The 18,806-nt window shown below is 41.0% G+C and overlaps 1 protein-coding gene across 6 annotated transcripts in view; it reads left to right on the forward strand.

Moving 5' to 3' along the window:
• The window catches only part of Ano5 (anoctamin 5), a 99,102-nt gene that overhangs the window by 21,253 nt on the left and 59,043 nt on the right, over positions 1-18,806 (forward strand). For 4 of the 6 annotated variants that reach the window (XR_015623937.1, XR_015623938.1, NM_001432248.1 and 1 more), the window contains 3 exon segments: positions 1,376-1,429; positions 5,416-5,457; positions 7,523-7,636. Coding sequence is in view for 4 of the 6 variants with exons in the window: in NM_001432248.1 (NP_001419177.1) it covers positions 1,376-1,429; positions 5,416-5,457; positions 7,523-7,636 (210 nt within the window). In the remaining 2 variants the exon portion in view is untranslated. 6 annotated transcript variants of the gene reach the window in all.

An 18,806-nucleotide genomic window follows, 5' to 3' on the forward strand; every position in this document is an offset into this window, starting at 1 on the left:
GCAATCACTCTTTACCTCAGATATCAATCTATCTATCTATCTATCTATCTGTCTGTCTGTCTGTCTGTCTGTCTGTCTGTCTGTCTGTCTGTCTATCTATCATCTATCTATGTATCATCTATCTATCATCTACCTATCAATCATCTATCTATCCTCATCTATCTATCTATCATCTATCTACCTATCTATCATCTGTCTATCTATCATCTATCATCTATCATCTGTCTATCTATCATCTATCATCTATCTATCATCTATCTATCTATGTCTCAGTCATATTTGTGGAGACTGACATTTTGGAATTGTCTGATAGGTTAGTTTTATTTGACATCGTGTTCTATTTTGATGAGCACGTTTGATTCATCAGTGGAACTTAAGTCAGATGAAGTAGTTTGAGTACACCTGTGCTCAGCACCACCTTCATCCTCACTAAGAAGGCAGAGAGGTTGAAGTTTCTAGCACATTCCACTGTGTAAGCTCTTCAGCCTAAAGGATATTCTGGAAAGCTCCTGAAGTATCCTTAATCCATCATTACTGTTTCTCAAGACTGATTTGCCTAGAACCCACCAGTCATTGTGAGATGTTGGATGTGATGCTCCCAAAAGGAGATAACTGAGTATCTTATGTGATATGGACCTCAGATCATTTTCATTAGGTGGAGCCATTCCTGATACCATTCCCAGAAATTCAGAAAATGAGCAGGTGAGACCTTAGTAGCCAGTTCTGTAGTGTGTGGCTCACTGAATAACAAGTGGATTGGAAGCCCATGTTCAAGAGAGAAGAAATGCTTTAGTTGCTAGTAGCTTGTATATATCATATAAATGCAGGGATTTTTCTTCAATTGTTTATTTTTTTTAAAAAAATGGTATGTCATCTCCAAAGCTACAGATTTTAGTAATTTCAAGCCAATGCCAAGAAGCATGAAATATCTAGTCAATGATGTGTATTCCATGTTGGTTCTGTTCAGAGACCTTACGATACCAGATGTCCTGGTCACTTTACTGTAGTATAGAAGTTTTTAACCATTTCACCTGTTGCAGATTGCCCTGTGACTTAGTAAAACTTTCTTTAGAACTCCCTCTCTGTCCCTTTTCCTTTCTCTATCTCTCCCCTCTCTTTTCTTCTTCCCCTCCTCACACAGACACACGCACAGATACACACATGTATGCATGCATGCATATCATACACGGAACTTCAAGTACCATTTCAGACGGGGAGATGGAGTTCAGGTTTCTTGGCTTCATGGTGTAGTAGTCTAGAGAAAGAATCTTGCTGTTCTCGCTTTGGAGACATCAGTGATATGATTGCTCTAGTTGAGCCATCCTTAACAGTACTGTATCTCCCTCTCCCTCACCCTGCCTTTTACTATTGACAGAGCCTGGGCGGCAAAGAGACCAGCTTCCTCATCCCTGAAGACTCACAGCCACTGGTAAGCAGTGAATTGTACTTCTCTTCTTTGGCAGACAGACCCAAGTGACCTTCCATGGCCTGAACTGGGGATACTGTTACCTACATCTCAGGTTCCTCAGTTTGGTGTCTGAGAATGCATTACTTTTGAAAAAAAATTTGCTTATTTAATAAAAATATTACATCAGACATGGTAATGAGAATGGCGTATAGAAGTTGCATTTAAAGAATTGCCAGTTTTGCTGAGGCTTCTTCAAGATTCCTCTGTGCTTATGAGGAGACTCCTAGACTTGAACCCTCAGCCTTCTTACTCCATTACAATATGCTTCACTATGAATTCACGATTAAGAAGAATCATAATTTAAACTTAGAAATTAAACTTGGATCTAATTCACAACTTATTAAACTTTAAGTTTTATTAAGTTTAGATTTTTTTTATTTGAGTAAATAACGTTACTGTTTGGAGAGACAGGAAATGGAGTTCGAGTGTCTTCATTTTCCTCTGACATTGTCTTTGAGGGTCCACGGTTGTGTTTAACAGCCATGTCTACTCTGTGTCTCTCTGTTGAGACAACTCTGAGTATCTTTCTCATATCCAGTGGCCTCTAAGGTTGATATTGGCCTTTTCACTGTGTAGAATGCACCTCAGTTGTGCAATTCCTAATGTGTTATTTCTTATGACTCAAATTGGAGATGGAGGAAAGAGAAAGTGTCACTTGATTTGCATCATGTCCTGGGCCAATTGTTAAGCTTTAGCCTTGATTATTAGCTTAAAATAAGTTTTACTGTAGTAGTCTCTGGGTCGTTAATCAGTGTATGTGTAAGGATGAAGGGTCGTCTTTAATCTTAACAGTAGATGATAGTAATTTTTTTAAATGTCAATAACAGTTCCAGAAATAGCACCCATGGGGCATTTAGAAAAATGTTCTACCATTAAGCCACATTCCCCTTCCCTGGAATTTGTCTGTGGGAGACCTTTTTCTTTCTTTCCTTTCCCTCCTTCTGCATTACCTCCAAGATGTTTATTTTATGTCTTGTGTCATAAACTCAGTAGTACTCTATTCTGTTGCATTAGAGAATTGTTTTAGTGAAGTCTCTATAACTTGGACACACCCTGTTGTATTTTCTTTTATTTTTAGTATTTTTTTATTTTTAATACTACAGGATATTGTTCATCTTGTACATTTCCTGCTTAAGCTCTAGAATGAAACACTTCTCTAAAGAACTGTTGTTTTCATTACAACTGATTATCTCATAGTTAAATCTGTATCTGTCGAGATCCTTTTAGTCATATTCAAGAAAGAATAATTTGCAGAGCATTTGTACAGAGTGCCATAAATGTGGGAGAGTCTCAACAGCCTTGAATCCAGTACTGCCCATGGAACTAGGGAATGGGGAGAGAGGAGTACTGTTTCTGAAATCCAAAAGGAGAAAATCAAGTACATAAGACCTCTTGAATTTGAACATAGAAAGGTGGGCAGGCTTGGAGAAAAGTATTCTGGTTTTTGGTTTATTTTATTTTTCTAAAATAACTGTAAAATATCTTTAAATTCCAGTTTCCCTTCGTTTTTCTTTAACATACCTTTTGTATTCTATTTAAGCAATATTTTCTTGCATCCATGTAAGGGACAACTTTTCCGATTTTATTCAGCAAAACAGCATTTATTTGTGTTTAGTCTATGATCCATCTGGGGTCAACTTTCATCACCTCAGAGAACCTGAGGCTCACCACACCACCCGTAACTATTCTCATGTCTCTTAGTGAATCTGTAGTCAATCCAGGGAAATCATCTATGAATAACAGTAGTCCTCAGATCTCACTAGAGATCAGGAAAATCAAAGTACAGAGGGAAATAACTTCAGAGCAGCAGAAGAATGTGGTTTAAGCAATGACTGATATCCACCATGCACCAATGAGTTAAGAGCAGTTACTCCTCTCTGCACACATCAATGTTCATTACATCCAAAAACAGCCAGCCATTGAAATGCAAAGCGAAGCAGTCTGTTAACCATGCTTCTATCAAGACACATAGCAAACCCCAAGGTTATCATTATGAGTATGAGAACCTTGCCTACCTAGCAGCATGGTGTGCTGACATACACCCGTAATCCCAGGTCTTAGTTTCACGCAGTCTTAGGGTATGCTGGCATGAAACACCATAACACAAAAGAAAAGTTAAAGCGGAAAGGGTTTATTTGGCTTACACTTCCATAGCAATGTTCATCATCAAAGGATATCAGGACAGGGACTCTTACAGGGAAGGGACCTGGAGGCAGGAGTCAATTGATGCAGAGATTATGGAGAGGTCCTACTTGCTCAGCCTGCTTCCTTATAGAATGCAGGACCACCAGCCTGGAAGTGGCATCATCCACAATGGGCTGGGTCCTCCCCTATCGGTCATTAATTAAGAAAATACTCGATAGGCTTGCCTACAGCCCGGTCTTAGGGAGTCTCAGTTAAGGTTCCATCACTTCAGGTAACTCCCTAGCTTATGTCAACTTGACGTAGTAACACTGGCCTGCACACACACCAGCATCACTAGATGCTTAGGCCTTACCAGCATTGAAGCAAACTTCCTGTGAGTTGCTGAGTTCCTTTAATGATAATTTATGTGATCATTTACCCTTTCATTTTTATCAAATATGAGTGATGCGGGCCTTTTGATGCCATAGGTTTGATTTTTTTTTCTTAAAGTCTTATCTCTGAAAAGATTAAATAGAGGGGCTTCTGCCTGCTAAGCAAATGCTGAACCAGAGATCTCTTTCAGATACTTTTCAAACTTCCTGATAACTCCAGGTCACTTCCTTAGTGTCTTAAATGGTAACAAAAGATTGAAGACAATTCATTATTTCAGTACTTGAATGATATGTCCTTCCCCACCCCCAAACTCCTTGGCATTTGGGGAAGTTGGATAATATTTAAAATTAAGCCCTGTGAAAACTTTTTCTTTCTTGCTCTTTTGTAGACAGTCTTGCTTTGTGTCCTGGATGGTTTGGAATACTCAGTCCTCCTGCCTCAGCCCTGCTGGGATTATGGATGTGTGTCAGCACACCATGCTGCTATGCAAATTTCCCATACTATCAGTCACCCATAATGATAACCTTGAGGTTGTCTATGTGTCTTCTTTTTTTTTTTTTTTTTTTTGGAGCTGGGGACCGAACCCAGGGGCTTGCACTTGCTAGGCAAGCGCTCTACCACTGAGCTAAATCCCCAACCCCGGCTATGTGTCTTAATAGAAGCATGTTTGACAGACTGCTTCCCTTTGCATTTCTGTTATTATTGAATTTTGTTCCCCATGTGTTTTCTCCCTCATCTTAATTCTAAATGTATTTTAACAGTTGACTTTATAAAGGATTTATAAGATGAAGTTTTTTTTTCTTTTTCATCCCTTTTCTTCCAAGTTCTTTCCCTTCCTTCGTGTTTGATTCCTCTGCTAGACAACTTTCAATGTTGTATACACATATTGAAGGTCCGTGTTGTACAAGGGTTAGCATTGTCAGTCCTTGAAGGATGAAGGGGTTCATGGGACAAACATAAGTAGAAGTGGAAAGTTTTCCAGGTTCCCTGAAGCACAGCAGCAGTGGGTAAGATGTCAGAGAAACTCACCGGACGCAGGCCACCTTAGGGCAGGCATCTACACTGCCTGTTTTAATGTCATAGTGATTTGAAATAGTTAATGCTGGGCTTATTGTGTTTAGTAATAGCCTGGTATTAAGGCAATGTCAGTATTTCTCTGAGTCAGTAGCGTCTTAGCATCACTGCCTGCTCTAGTTTGACCTCCACACCATGAAGCCAGGGCTTGCTATGATAAAACTCCTTCTGGTAGGTGGTGATCATACCTCAAGGAAGCAAACCCCTCCTCTAAGGGAACAGCAGCCTTGCTCTGAGGCTGAAATGTCTCAGCATAGCCATCCACCACAGAGCATAGCTTGTTCATTCATGGATCTGTGTATTAGAATCTTGAACCCTGAGCAGGAGTTGGTGACTCTCCATCGGTTGCTTCACAGCCCGAGAAGCGGTTCAATTTGTTCCTGAGGAGGCGTCTTATGGTAAAACAGCACTGGCTGCTGATGCTTATGCCTGAATGTCTTTCCTCACAGCTTGAGGGGTTTCTGTACCACGAATGTTATCCACACTGGGGGATTTGCTCACTAATTCCAAGTGCCCGGGCAGTTGGCATTTAACCATGGTGATTCTCATTCTGTTTCACGTGATGAGTCTATTTCCTAAAAACATGCGTGCAAACTTATGTACGCACGACAATGTAAATAGATTCAGAGGCTCTGAACCACTAGGAATGTAAGTCATAGTAAGTTAGATGCCACCCATGTATTGCTTTGTAGCAACTAGGCTTCTCATGCATCATATACATTATATACATACACATCACATGCATATACATGTGTTTTCTTCATATCATGATTTCAGTAAAAATCAAAACATGGTGTATTTCAATAACATCCAGATGTCTGTAACAAAAGTGAATGGAGTTTTCTGCACCATTTTGCACAGATCAATTTCTGTTAAGAATCAGAGACTGGAGCTGGAAAGATGTGTCCATATTTAAAAGAATTGGTGACTCTTCCAGAGGACCTAGTTTGATATCTGCAACGCTTGGTGGCTCACAACCATCTGTAATTCTAGTCCTAAGAGAATCCTAGGGTTAGCTTTTGTAAACTGTCCTAAAATCATCAATGATTTCTTTTAAAGGTTCTATGGTACAAAACACGGTTGTTGCAGAACTAGAGAAGCATGGGTGTTATTTCATTTTCTGACTTTTTCCTTTGATTATATGCAGGCTAATTATGTCTCTCTAGCCAACAGGCTTCCATACATTTTGGTAGATTTTATCAACTATGTTAATTTTGTAAGGATATACAATAGTGGTAGTGATTATTTTATTTATTTTCCTTTCATAAAAACTGGTTTATAGTCAAAGTATAGCAGCTTGACTTTTTTCAGATTTTTTTTACAACCCTTAAAAAAGAGAGAAGACTGTGGGTCTTTTTCTGAGTTGGAGTATCCTGACAAGTAGTCTGATCTCCCTAGATATTTTCATCTCTGTCTACATTTTCCCACTTTTCTCCTCACATGCCTTGAAAGCCTCTTCCTCCTCCACCATAGTTGGCCAGAAACCCAGAGGTAAATAGCATCACTGTGTTGACAGACCACACACCATGTACGAGATTTCTGTCCTGTTTGTGCTGGCTGAGCACCATCTGTCCTTTTTATGGGGATGCTCAGCTGTGCTGGCAGGTGCAGGTCAGCACAGGGATGGCAGAAGATGCAGGTAACCTGCTAGGAAGAATCCAGAGTGACCTAGCTCCCGGCCGCAGGAAGCAGCTGGGAGACAACCCAGTGATATCACTAACCAACCATTACATGACGCCATGCTCACACAGGGCTGTTCTAAGTACAAAGTATTACACCTTTCATATCAGTGGTGAGGAATACAGTATCAAATGTGAAGTCTCTTTTCCCCCTGCAATGCTCAGTATGTTATATTGAGAAAATCCATAGAACTATAAAGAAAACGTGGGTTGTCACTCACTTGAGACACTGATGACAGACACTTGTCGGACTTAGCCATGGTGAGGTCAGCTGGCCGACTACCTGCTTCTGCTTCTTCTTTTGACCATTGTAACCACTAACAGTTTGTGTTCATACAAACAGACTCCATTACTCGGCATGCAACTAGTTGTGCCCTGGAAAGAAGTGTGTGATAATGGAGAATACTAATTAGTGCTGTGTTTTATTAAAACCGCATCTTTCTGCCTGAATGTGTGTTTTTAGTTTCAGTGTATAAGTGTGTTCATCTTACAATTTGGCATAGCTGCAGCATTTGTACAACAGCCCATGGTTATTTTGTTTAACCATGCAATCACTCTGTCTCCTTTAGTCCCTCCTGACTATGTATCATTTAATCCTCTGTGGGATTTTACTTTGTAAAGGGGCCCAATTTCTGTTATGACTTGCGCTGACTTTCTATGTTAAGTGTGGGGAGAAAAAAAAAAAAGATGTGGTGGACCAATTCTAGCTAACTGCCTTTGTGTTTCCGCTCTTGGAGAATAAAAAGTGCCGTGAAATCTTGTCATGTGTGTGTGTCTTCTGCAGTTTCAGAGGAGCGAACAAAGCAAAGACTCAGTCTTCTTCAGAGATGGAATCCGGCAGATTGACTTCGTCCTGTCCTACGTGGAAGATGTAAAGAAAGACGGAGAGCTGAAGGCAGTGAGTGTTGGTCTGAGAGACGTGGGGACATAACAAGATGACTATGCTAGAGACAGAGTTGGCTAAGAGCATCCTGACCGCACAGCCTGAAGTTAACATTTGTCTTCTGAATGCTTTGGAGATGATGCCAGTGACAAGTTCTTTCTCCTCCCCTCCCCTTTCTTCTTTCCCACCCTTTACGCCCTTCTCTCCCACTTCTCTCCCCACGCGACTGATCTCTACCTCATACACCATGCTTTAGATATCAGGTGTGATCCCACAAATAGAAAGTATATCTCTGAATCTGGTCCGGGGCTTCCAGCCTTTAATTCAGTTCCGCATGTGCTGGCGTTCCCCCAACCATAAAAAGACCTTGTTACTACTTCCTAACTGTAGTTTTGCTATTGTTATGAACTGTCATGTAACTATGTAATATTCAGGGCACCTGACATGGCACCTCCTTAGGGGAGTTACAGCCCACAGGTTGAGAACAGCTGATCTAGTGCATGCTGTTGCCACCTTCAGAGTGTTCAGCAAATCTAGTGAAAAACAGCCTTTGTGCCAAGCTCTCTCTAATCCTGACTCCCCCGCTCATTACTTTCTCTCTTTATTATTTTTGCTTTACTTCCTCTAAGACCACAAGGTAGGTTCCCATTCCATCCTCAGGGGCCCAGAATGCCAGTGAAGTGTGAGCAGTGCCCAGTAAGGAGCCGCTGTTTGAAAGAGTGAATGAGGGAGTTGATCTACACGTGTAAGGATTTATGCGTGTGCACATATGTGTGCAGGTGTTTGTTCACAGGCTGAACTGTTACACAGATAATAACTTGAAAACTGAATGTTATCTATGAAGCTGAACGTCCTTAGTTTGTACCTGTCTACCTTGTTCCAGTAACTATCCACTAACACCTCTAAATTCATAGACAGCAGCCATCTTTTTATCTCTTCCTATCTTCTGTGGATGTTCCACCCACACCAGACCCTTCCTTGAGGATTTTGCTTCTCATTGTCCTCTTCCTTTTAAGGAGGGGCAGTACAGGCTGAGTACTTTGTTGACTTTACTCTTCCTTTCTTGTTTCTAAAATGCCCGAGTATAGAATATCATCAAATTGGCCTTGTCATTTATTCAACCCCAGTTCTTCTTGTCTCTTCTACCCTTAGCCCTGACTCACCCTCACATCACTCTCTCTTCTCCTTTCTGCTCTCTCGTCACTGCTCCTTTCTGATGACCTGTGAGCACAGCACATGTGTAAGTGCTCAAATCTTTCTTGCCCATACCCTTTTTTTGTTTAATCACATACAAACCAGAAAAGATACATATACTATATTGCCATAATTTTCCTTTCTTATTTTCTCCCCCTTTTCTTCCTCCCTCCCTCCCTCATTTCCTTCTCTCCTTCCTTCTGTAAAATGTTTCCATTAGCATATATTGGTTATAGCAACTGAGGCATTCTATACATGCTTCGATCATGTACCATGTTTCCTTCTCTGTCTTGCACAACTTTAATGTTTACCCCCTTTACTTTCACGGCCCTCTCCAACTCCACAGGCAATACTTGTTTTGTTAGTCTGGCTTCTTTCCCTTAACATGCTAATTGATATCCAGTTATTTTCATGCAAAGGCCATAATTTCACTCTTCCCCATTTTGTATAGACCACATTTTTTTTCCCAGAGGCCAACTCTGACAATGAATTCAGGCATCCAAGGAGGAGACGTGGGGTCAGTGACTAAAGTAAATCAGGCACACACTCAGACATACCTGGTGGATAAAGAAAGCGTCCAACAACTATATCTGTTCTCCCACAGCTCATGTACCCCAGTAAAATCTTCCAAGCAGTATAAAAATCACAATATGGCTACATTTTAATTTTATTTAAGTGATTGATTACATGTCCATTTCCCCCAAATTATACTTATTGCCAAAAACCAGTTTAATTAAAACAAACTCTTTGTGTACTACACGCAAAGGTCCATGCACCCTACCCTAACCACAGTGTTCATCTCTACATATAAAGGAATAGCCAAATCTTAGTTCCTGTCTTGCTTGACTAACATATTAGTCAGGGTTCTCTAGAGTATCAGAACTTACAGAATGAATCTATTTTTCTATATACAGAGAAAAGGGATTTATTAGAATCACTTACAGGCTAGGATCGAACTAACTCTGTAAGGGTCCATGATTGATACCCCAAACTCAAATAGTATAAATGCAAAGAGTGTTTTATTCTGCAGAAGCCCAGAATGGTGGGGTCTCCCATTACCAAAATAGAGAGACCTAGAAGTGAGCTCACAGGCCCGATTTAAAATGCATTAGGAGGATTCTAGATTAGGTGGCCTGTATCTTAATCTTTTGAGTCCTTCTCTAGGGACATTCCAGAACCATTACTGGGATGTAGGGGCCGGAAACTGTTGCTGGGGAAGTCTGGAAACTGCTGCTGGGGAAGTCTGGAAACTGCTGCTGACCCACTGTCCTTGTCTCAGGCCAGGTGGCAGGGCAGCTTCTGATGGCAGGGCAGTTTCTGACTCGATGTCTGAAGTCCTGGGTTTTTTTCTAGTAACTGACTAATCTGGGCTTGATTGGGCTTGTCCAATTCTTAGAGACAGTCTCCTGAACTGCCAATTTGAAGCCTTTCATGGAATCAGCTTAACCTCAACTCAACAATGTCAGTCTATGAATGGGAATCCTAAGAATTCAGAAGTTGTTCAGTCCACAAAGTTTGGATGTCCCAGTTGGTTTTAAGTAGACACTGGAACTCAGAAAAAGTAGGCTCTTCTGAGTAGCAAGGAATGACTTGCTAGCCAGGCCAGAGCAAGCAGGCAAAAAGCAAAATTTTCCTCCTTCCATGTCCTTACATAGGCTGCTAGCAGAAGGTAGAGCCCAGATGAGAGTTGTGTCTTTCTGACTCAACAGTGATATCAAAGGTGTGTGTCTTCCCACCTGAGAGGTCTGAACTAGAAATGGATTCACTCACTTCAAACGGAGAAAAACCAAAACAAACTGTCTTACTGGTGTTTTGTACATTTCTGGATTGCAGTTCATTCCTGTTTCATCAAGTTAAAAACCAAAAAGCCATCACAACTAGTCGGCATTTGGTGGAGTTAGTTCTCTTCTCTGCCCTGTGCCATCTTTTCTTTCTTTCTGGAACTCGATATCCTCAAGAATATTCTACCCTTTCGCTAGCTTCTCCTTATCTATCTGTCTTTCTCCTTTGTCCTTTGCGATGACTTTGACATGAGGCACAGTTCTCAACCTCTTCTTCCTCTTCCTTTTCTTCCTCCTCCTCCTTCCTTTTTCCCTTAACTTAGGTTGGCTGCTTTGACAGTAACATTTTTGTCTCACAGCTTTAAATCAGCAACCTTCCTTCCTAGTCCATAATTCTCTCCAAGAGTACATAACTCAGTGAGTATCCACATCTCAGTGTGAACTTTACCAACGTCTAAAACCTAAGAGTTACACCATTACACTGCGCCCCCCAAAGCCTGACTCATCTCTAAATGTACTCACCCATAGTTATTCACCATAAATTCTAACAACTACAAAAAGGATAGAGTCGGATGGAGAAGCTAAGAACATGTGCTGCCCTTGCAGAAAACCTGAATTCAGTTCAACACAGGAGTCATTGCACAACTGCCTGTCACTCCAGTGCACTGCTGCCCTCTGCAGGCCTCTGCGCTGACCTATACAAACACAAGTACACAACATAAATATTTCAGCATATGTCAATAGTAAGTTACATGGAAACTGGACATACACTATTATTCATTGTTTATTTTAAAGATCTATTGGAAGAAACCCTTTCACACCTAAGATTTTTTTCCCTCACCTAAAGTTTCTATTCTGTTTTTCATTTACTTTCCATCTCATGTGAACAACCACCGTTGCACATCTCTTATTTCCAGTTGCACATTTAAAATGTATTTCTTAACCTTATATCCCAATCTCAGCCCCACTTCCCTCCCTTCCTCCCAGTCCCATCCTCACATACTCTTCCTCAAACTACCCCCGTCCTCCTTAGAGAAGAGGAAGCCCCCATGGTTAACAACCCACCCTAGCACATAAAGTTGCATCAAGACTGAACACGTCCTCTTTCACTGAGGCCAGGTAAGACAGCCCAGCTAGGGGAATGGGGTTCAAAGGGAGGCAATAGAGTCAGAGGTAGCCCCAGATCCAATTGTTAGGGGACCCACACGAAGAACAAGTTACATATCTACTACTAGTATGTAGGGGCCTGTAACCAGCGCAAGTATATCTTTCATTACTCATAAGTCCTAACTTTGCAATAGATTGACTGAAATACTTTTATCATTAACTATAAGACAGTGAAACTTAATGTTTCTTTCCATATTGTGTTAATTTTAAAATTATGTGAGTTCATAGTTATATGAGTGCATAACTGATAAAAATCATCGATTTATTTTAAAATATGACAAGAAAAGCCATAACATGAGAAGTGAGTATATAATAAATGTATTGGTTGTTGACGTACAGGCGCTTAGTAATGTTTTCTTCATTTTTGGGTGAGTACAATCATTCCTAGAACCAAAGGGTTCAGGTTCAATCATGTTCTTTTATTCTTATGATTTTGGTGCAAAGTAAGGTGATTTGTATCAAGAGGTTGGAGATATTGAATTACAGATTTATTGAAACTCCTGAGTTTTATGAAAAATAAAAACAGGAAAGAAATAAGTGGACAGGTGGCCCAGTGGTTAAGAGCACAGGTTGCTCTTGCACAGACCCTCAGATTGGTTCCCACTGCACACATGTGACTCACGACTGTCCATAATTCTAGCTCCAAGAGATCAAATGGCATTGCACACATGTGGTGTACTGACACACATGCAGGCAAGACATTCATAAACATAAAATAAAAATGAATGAAATTTTTAGCATGTCTAAAATAATTTCATTAATTACAAACCATTAATGTTTAAAATAATGCTTAATGGTCTGCCATTCATTTTTAACTCTGCTGTCAGTTCGGCAGAACTCTGGGGATTTATTATTCTTTAACTTGCACTTTGCGACTAAAGACTAATTCACACTGTTGGTGCTGAATAAAGCATTTTAAATTATCCTCTATTACTACTGTGTTCTTTAATTTGTAGGATGTCTTTTTTCTTTTTCTTTTCTTTTTTCTTTTTTTCCCCCATCTTTATTAAATTGGGTATTTCTTATTTACACTTCAAATGTTATTCCCTTTCCCGGTTTCTAGGCCAACATCCCCCTAACCCCTCCTGCTCCCCTTCTCGATGGGTGTTCCCCTCTCCACCCTCCCCCCATTACCGTCCTCCTCCTAAGAATCCCGTTCACTGGGGGTCCAGCCTTGGCAGGACCAAGGGCTTCCCCTTCCACTGGTGCTCTTACTAGGATATTCATTGCTACCTATGAGGTTGGAGTCCAGGGTCAGTCCATGTATAGTCTTTGGGTAGTGGCTTAATCCCTGGAAGCTCTGGTTGGTTGGCATTGTTTTTCATACGGGGCCTCAAGCCCCTTCAGCTCTTTCATTCCTTCCTCTGATTCTTTAAACAGGGGCCCCATTCTCAGTTCAGTGGTTTGCTACTGGCTTTTGCCTATGTATTTGCTGTATTCTGGCTGTGTCTCTCAGGAGAGATCTACATCCGGTTCCTGTCGGCCTGCACTTCTTTGCTTCATCCATCTTATCTACTTTGGTGGCTGTATATGTATGGGCCACATGTGGGGCAGGCTCTGAATGGGCGTTCCTTCAGCCTTTGTTCTAAACTTTGTCCCCCTATTCCCTCCCAAGGGTATTCTTGTCCCCCTTTTAAAGAAGGAGTGAAGCATTCACATTTTGGTCATCCTTCTTGAGTTTCACCTGTTCTATGCATCTAGGGTAATTTAAGAATTTGGGCTAATAGCCACTTATCAATGAGGGCATACCATGTGTGTTTTTCTGTGATTGGGTTACCTCACTCAGGATATTTTCCAGTTCCATGCATTTGCCTATGAATTTCATAAAGTCATTGTTTTTGATAGCTGAGTAGTATTCCATTGTGTAGATGTACCATATTTTCTGTATCCATTCCTCTGTTGAAGGGCATCTGGGTTCTTTCCAGCTTCTGGCTATTATAAATAAGCCTGCTATGAACATAGTGGAGCATGTGTCTTTGTTATATGTTGGGCCATCTTTTGGGTATATGTCCAAGAGAGGTATAGCTGGGTCCTCAGGTAGTTCAATGTCCAATTTTCTGAGGAACCTCCAGACTGATTTCCAGAATGGTTGTACTAGTCTGCAATCCCACCAACAATGGAGGAGTGTTCCTCTTTCTCCACATCCTCGCCAGCATCTGTTGTCACCTGAGTTTTTGATCTTAGCCATTCTCACTGGTGTGAGGTGAAATCTCAGGGTTGTTTTGATTTGCATTTCCCTTATGACTAAAGATGTTGAACATTTCTTTAGGTGTTTCTCAGCCATTTGGCATTCCTCAGCTATGAATTCTTTGTTTAGCTCTGAACCCCATTTTTTTTCGGAGCTGGGGACCGAACCCAGGGCCTTGCGGTTGCTAGGCAAGCGCTCTACCACTGAGCTAAATCCCCAACCCCTGAACCCCATTTTTAATAGGGTTATTTGTCTCCCTGCGGTCTAACTTCTTGAGTTCTTTGTATTTTGGATATAAACCCTCTATCTGTTGTAGGATTGGTAAAGATCTTTTCCCGATCTTTTGGTCACCATTTTATCCTAACAACAGTGTCCTTTGCTTTACAGAAGCTTTGTAGTTTTATGAGATCCCGTTTGTTGATTCTTGATCTTAGAGCATAAGCCATTGGTGTTTTGTTCAGGAAATTTTCTCCAGTGCCCATGTGTTCAAGATGCTTCCCCACATTTTCTTCTATTAGTTTGAGTGTATCTGATTTGATGTGGAGATTCTTGATTCACTTGAACTTAAGCTTTGTAGAGGGTGATAAGAATGGATCAATCTGCATTCTTCTACATGTTGACCTCCAGTTGAACCAGCACCATTTTCTGAAAATGCTATCTTTTTTCCATTGGATGGTTTTGGCTTCTTTGTCAAAAATCAAGTGACCTCCTGGTTGCTGCTGCCCCAGAGAGCTCGTGGGCAGCACCCCGTGAGAGAACTTGAGCCTCGGGACCACAGGTAAGACCAACTTTTCTGCTGCAAGAAACCTGCCTGGTGAACTCGGGACACACAGAGGCAGAATTCCTCTAGGACCAGGCACTTCCTGTGTTTACCTGGAGCCCCAAACCCACGGATCCCGGCCCGCAGCAGCTCTCTGCTCCCAGACCCCGTGGGAGAGAGACCTCACCGCCTGATCAGGTGGGCACTCCTGAGGCTGCAGAGCGGAAGAGACCACCAACACTACCCACCCCTGCCCACATCCCTGGCCCAAGAGGAAACTGTATAAGGCCTCTGGGTTCCTGTGGGGGAGGGCCCAGGAGTGGCAGGACCCCTGAGCCTGAGACACCGCCGGAACCTGAAGGAAACAGACCGGATAAACAGTTCTCTGCACCCAAATCCCGTGGGAGGGAGAGCTAAACCTTCAGAGAGGCAGACACGCCTGGGAAACCAGAAGAGACTGCACCCTGCACACATCTTGGACGCCAGAGGAAAACACCAAACACCATCTAGAACCCTGGTGCATGGAAGCTCCCGGAAAGGGCAGCACAGATCTTCCTTGTTGCTGCTGCAGCAGAGAGCTCATGGGCAGCACCCCGAGAGTGAACTTGAGCCTCGGGACCACAGGTAAGAGCAACTTTTCTGCTGCAAGAAAGCTGCCTGGTGAACTCAAGACACAGGCCCACAGGAACAACTGAAGACCTGTAGAGAGGAAAAACTACACGCCCGAAAGCAGAACACTCTGTCCCATAACTGGCTGAAAGAAAACAGGAAAACAGGTCTACAGCACTCCTGACACACAGGCTTATAGGACAGTCTAACCACTGTCAGAAATAGCAGAACAAAGTAACACTAGAGATAATCTGATGGCGAGAGGCAAGCGCAGGAACCCAAGCAACAGAAACCAAGACTACATGGCATCATCGGAGCCCAATTCTCCCACCAAAGCAAACACGGAATATCCAAACACACCAGAAAAGCAAGATCTAGTTTCAAAATCATATTTGATCATGATGCTGGAGGACTTCAAGAAAGACGTGAAGAACTCCCTTAGAGAACAAGTAGAAGCCTACAGAGAGGAATCACAAAAATCCCTGAAAGAATTACAGGAAAACACAATCAAACAGGTGAAGGAATTGAAAATGGAAATAGAAACAATAAAGAAAGCACAAAGGGAGGCAACACTGGATATAGAAAACCAAAGGAAGAGGCAAGGAGCTTTAATACAAGCATCACCAACAGAATACAAGACATAGAAGAGAGAATCTCAGCAGCAGAAGTTTCCATAGAAATCATCTACACAACTGTCAAAGATAATGTAAAACAGAAAAAGCTACTGGTCCAAGACATACAGAAAATCTAGGACACAATGAGAAGATCAAACCTAAGGATGATAGGTATAGAAGAAAGTGAAGACTCCCAACTCAAAGGACCAGTAAATATCTTCAACAAAATCATAGAAGAAAACTTCCCTAACCTAAAAAAAGAGATACCCATAGGCATACAAGAAGCCTACAGAACTCCAAATAGATTGGACCAGAAAAGAAACACCTCCCGTCACATAATAGTCAAAACACCAAACGCACAAAATGAAGAAAGAATATTAAAAGCAGTAAGGGAAAAAGGTCAAGTAACATATAAAGGCAGACCTATCAGAATCACACCAGACTTTTCGCCAGAAACTATGAAGGCCAGAAGATCCTGGACTGATGTCATACAGACCCTAAGAGAACACAAATGCCAGCCCAGGTTACTGTATCCTGCAAAACTCTCAATTAACATAGATGGAGAAACCAAGATATTCCATGACAAAACAAATTTACACAATATCTTTCTACAAATCCAGCACTACAAAGGATAATAAATGTTAAAGCCCAACATAAGGAGGCAAGCTATACCCTAGAAGAAGCAAGAAACTAATCGTCTTGGCAACAAAACAAAGAGAAGAAAAGCACACAAACATAACCTCACATCCAAATATGAATATAACAGGAAGCAATAATCACTATTCCTTAATATCTCTCAACATCAATGGCCTCAACTCCCCAATAAAAAGAAATAGATTAACAAACTGTATATGCAACGAGGACCCTGCATTCTGCTGCCTACAGGAAACACACCTCAGAGACAAAGACAGACACTACCTCAGAGTAAAAGGCTGGAAAACAACTTTCCAAGCAAATGGTCTGAAGAAGCAAGCTGGAGTAGCCATTCTAATATCGAATAAAATCAATTTTCAACTAAAAGTCATCAAAAAAGATAAGGAAGGACACTTCATATTCAACAAAGGAAAAATCCACCAAGATGAAATCTCAATCCTAAATATCTGTGCCCCAAATACAAGGGCACCTACATACGTAAAAGAAACCTTACTAAAGTTCAAAACACACATTGCACCTCACACAATAATAGTAGGAGATTTCAACACCCCACTCTCATCAATGGACAGATCATGGAAACAGAAATTAAACAGAGACACAGGGAGACTAAGAGAAGTCATATATCAAATGGATTTAACAGATATTTATAGAACATTCTATCCTAAAGCAAAAGGATATACCTTCTTCTCAGCTCCTCATGGTACTTTCTCCAAAATTGACCATATAATTGGTCAAAAAACGGGCCTCAACATGTACAGAAAGATAGAAATGATCCCATGTGTGCTCTCAGACAACCACGGCCTAAAACTGGTCTTCAAGAACAATAAGGGAAGAATGCCCACATACACGTGGAAATTGAACAATGCTCTATTCAATGATAACCTGGTCAAGGAAGAAATAAAGAAAGAAATTAAAGACTTTTTAGAATTTAATGAAAATGAAGGTACAACATACCCAAACTTATGGGACACAATGAAAGCTGTGCTAAGAGGAAAACTCATAGCGCTGAGTGCCTGCAGAAAGAAACAGGAAAGAGCATATGTCAGCAGCTTGACAGCACACCTAAAAGCTCTAGAACAAAAAGAAGCAAATACACCCAGGAGGAGTAGAAGGCAGGAAATAATCAAACTCAGAGCTGGAATCAACCAAGTAGAAACAAAAAGGACCATAGAAAGAATCAATAGAACCAAAAGTTGGTTCTTTGAGAAAATCAACAAGATAGATAAACCCTTAGCCAGACTAACGAGAGGACACAGAGAGTGTGTCCAAATTAACAAAATCAGAAATGAAAAGGGAGACATAACTACAGATTCAGAGGAAATTCAAAAAATCATTAGATCTTACCATAAAAGCCTATATTCACCAAAACTTGAAAATCTGCAGGAAATGGACAATTTCCTAGACAGATACCAGGTACCGAAGTTAAATCAGGAACAGATAAACCAGTTAAACAACCCCATAACTCCTAAGGAAGAAGTCAAAATATCACTATTTGCAGATGATATGATAGTATATTCAAGTGATCCCAAAAGTTACACCAGAGAGCTACTAAAGCTGATAAACAACTTCAGCAAAGTGGCTGGGTATAAAATTAACTCAAATAAATCAGTAGCCTTCCTCTACACAAAAGAGAAACAAGCCGAGAAAGAAATTAGGGAAACAACACCCTTCATAATAGACCCAAATAATATAAAGTACCTTGGTGTGACTTTAACCAAGCAAGTAAAAGATTTGTACAATAAGAACTTCAAGACTCTGAAGAAAGAAATTGAAGAAGACCTCAGAAGATAGAAAGATCTCCCATGCTCATGGATTGGCAGGATTAATATAGTAAAAATGGCCATTTACCAAAAGCGATCTACAGATTCAATGCAATCCCCATCAAAATACCAATCCAATTCTTCAAAGAGCTAGACAGAACAATTTGCAAATTCATCTGGAATAACAAAAAACCCAGGATAGCTAAAACTATCCTCAACAATAAAAGGACTTCAGGGGGAATCACTATCCCTGAACTCAAGCAGTATTACAGAGCAATAGTGATAAAAACTGCATGGTATTGGTACAGAGAGAGACAGATAGACCAATGGAACAGAATTGAAGACCCAGAAATGAACCCACACACCTATGGGCACTTGATTTTTGACAAAGGAGCCAAAACAATCGATGTAAAAAAAGATAGCATTTTCAGCAAATGGTGCTGGTTCAACTGGAGGTC

Source organism: Rattus norvegicus, chromosome 1 (assembly GCF_021556685.1).
Source record: "Rattus norvegicus strain SHRSP/BbbUtx chromosome 1, alternate assembly SHRSP_T2T, whole genome shotgun sequence".
NCBI classification, from domain to species: Eukaryota; Metazoa; Chordata; class Mammalia; order Rodentia; family Muridae; genus Rattus; species Rattus norvegicus.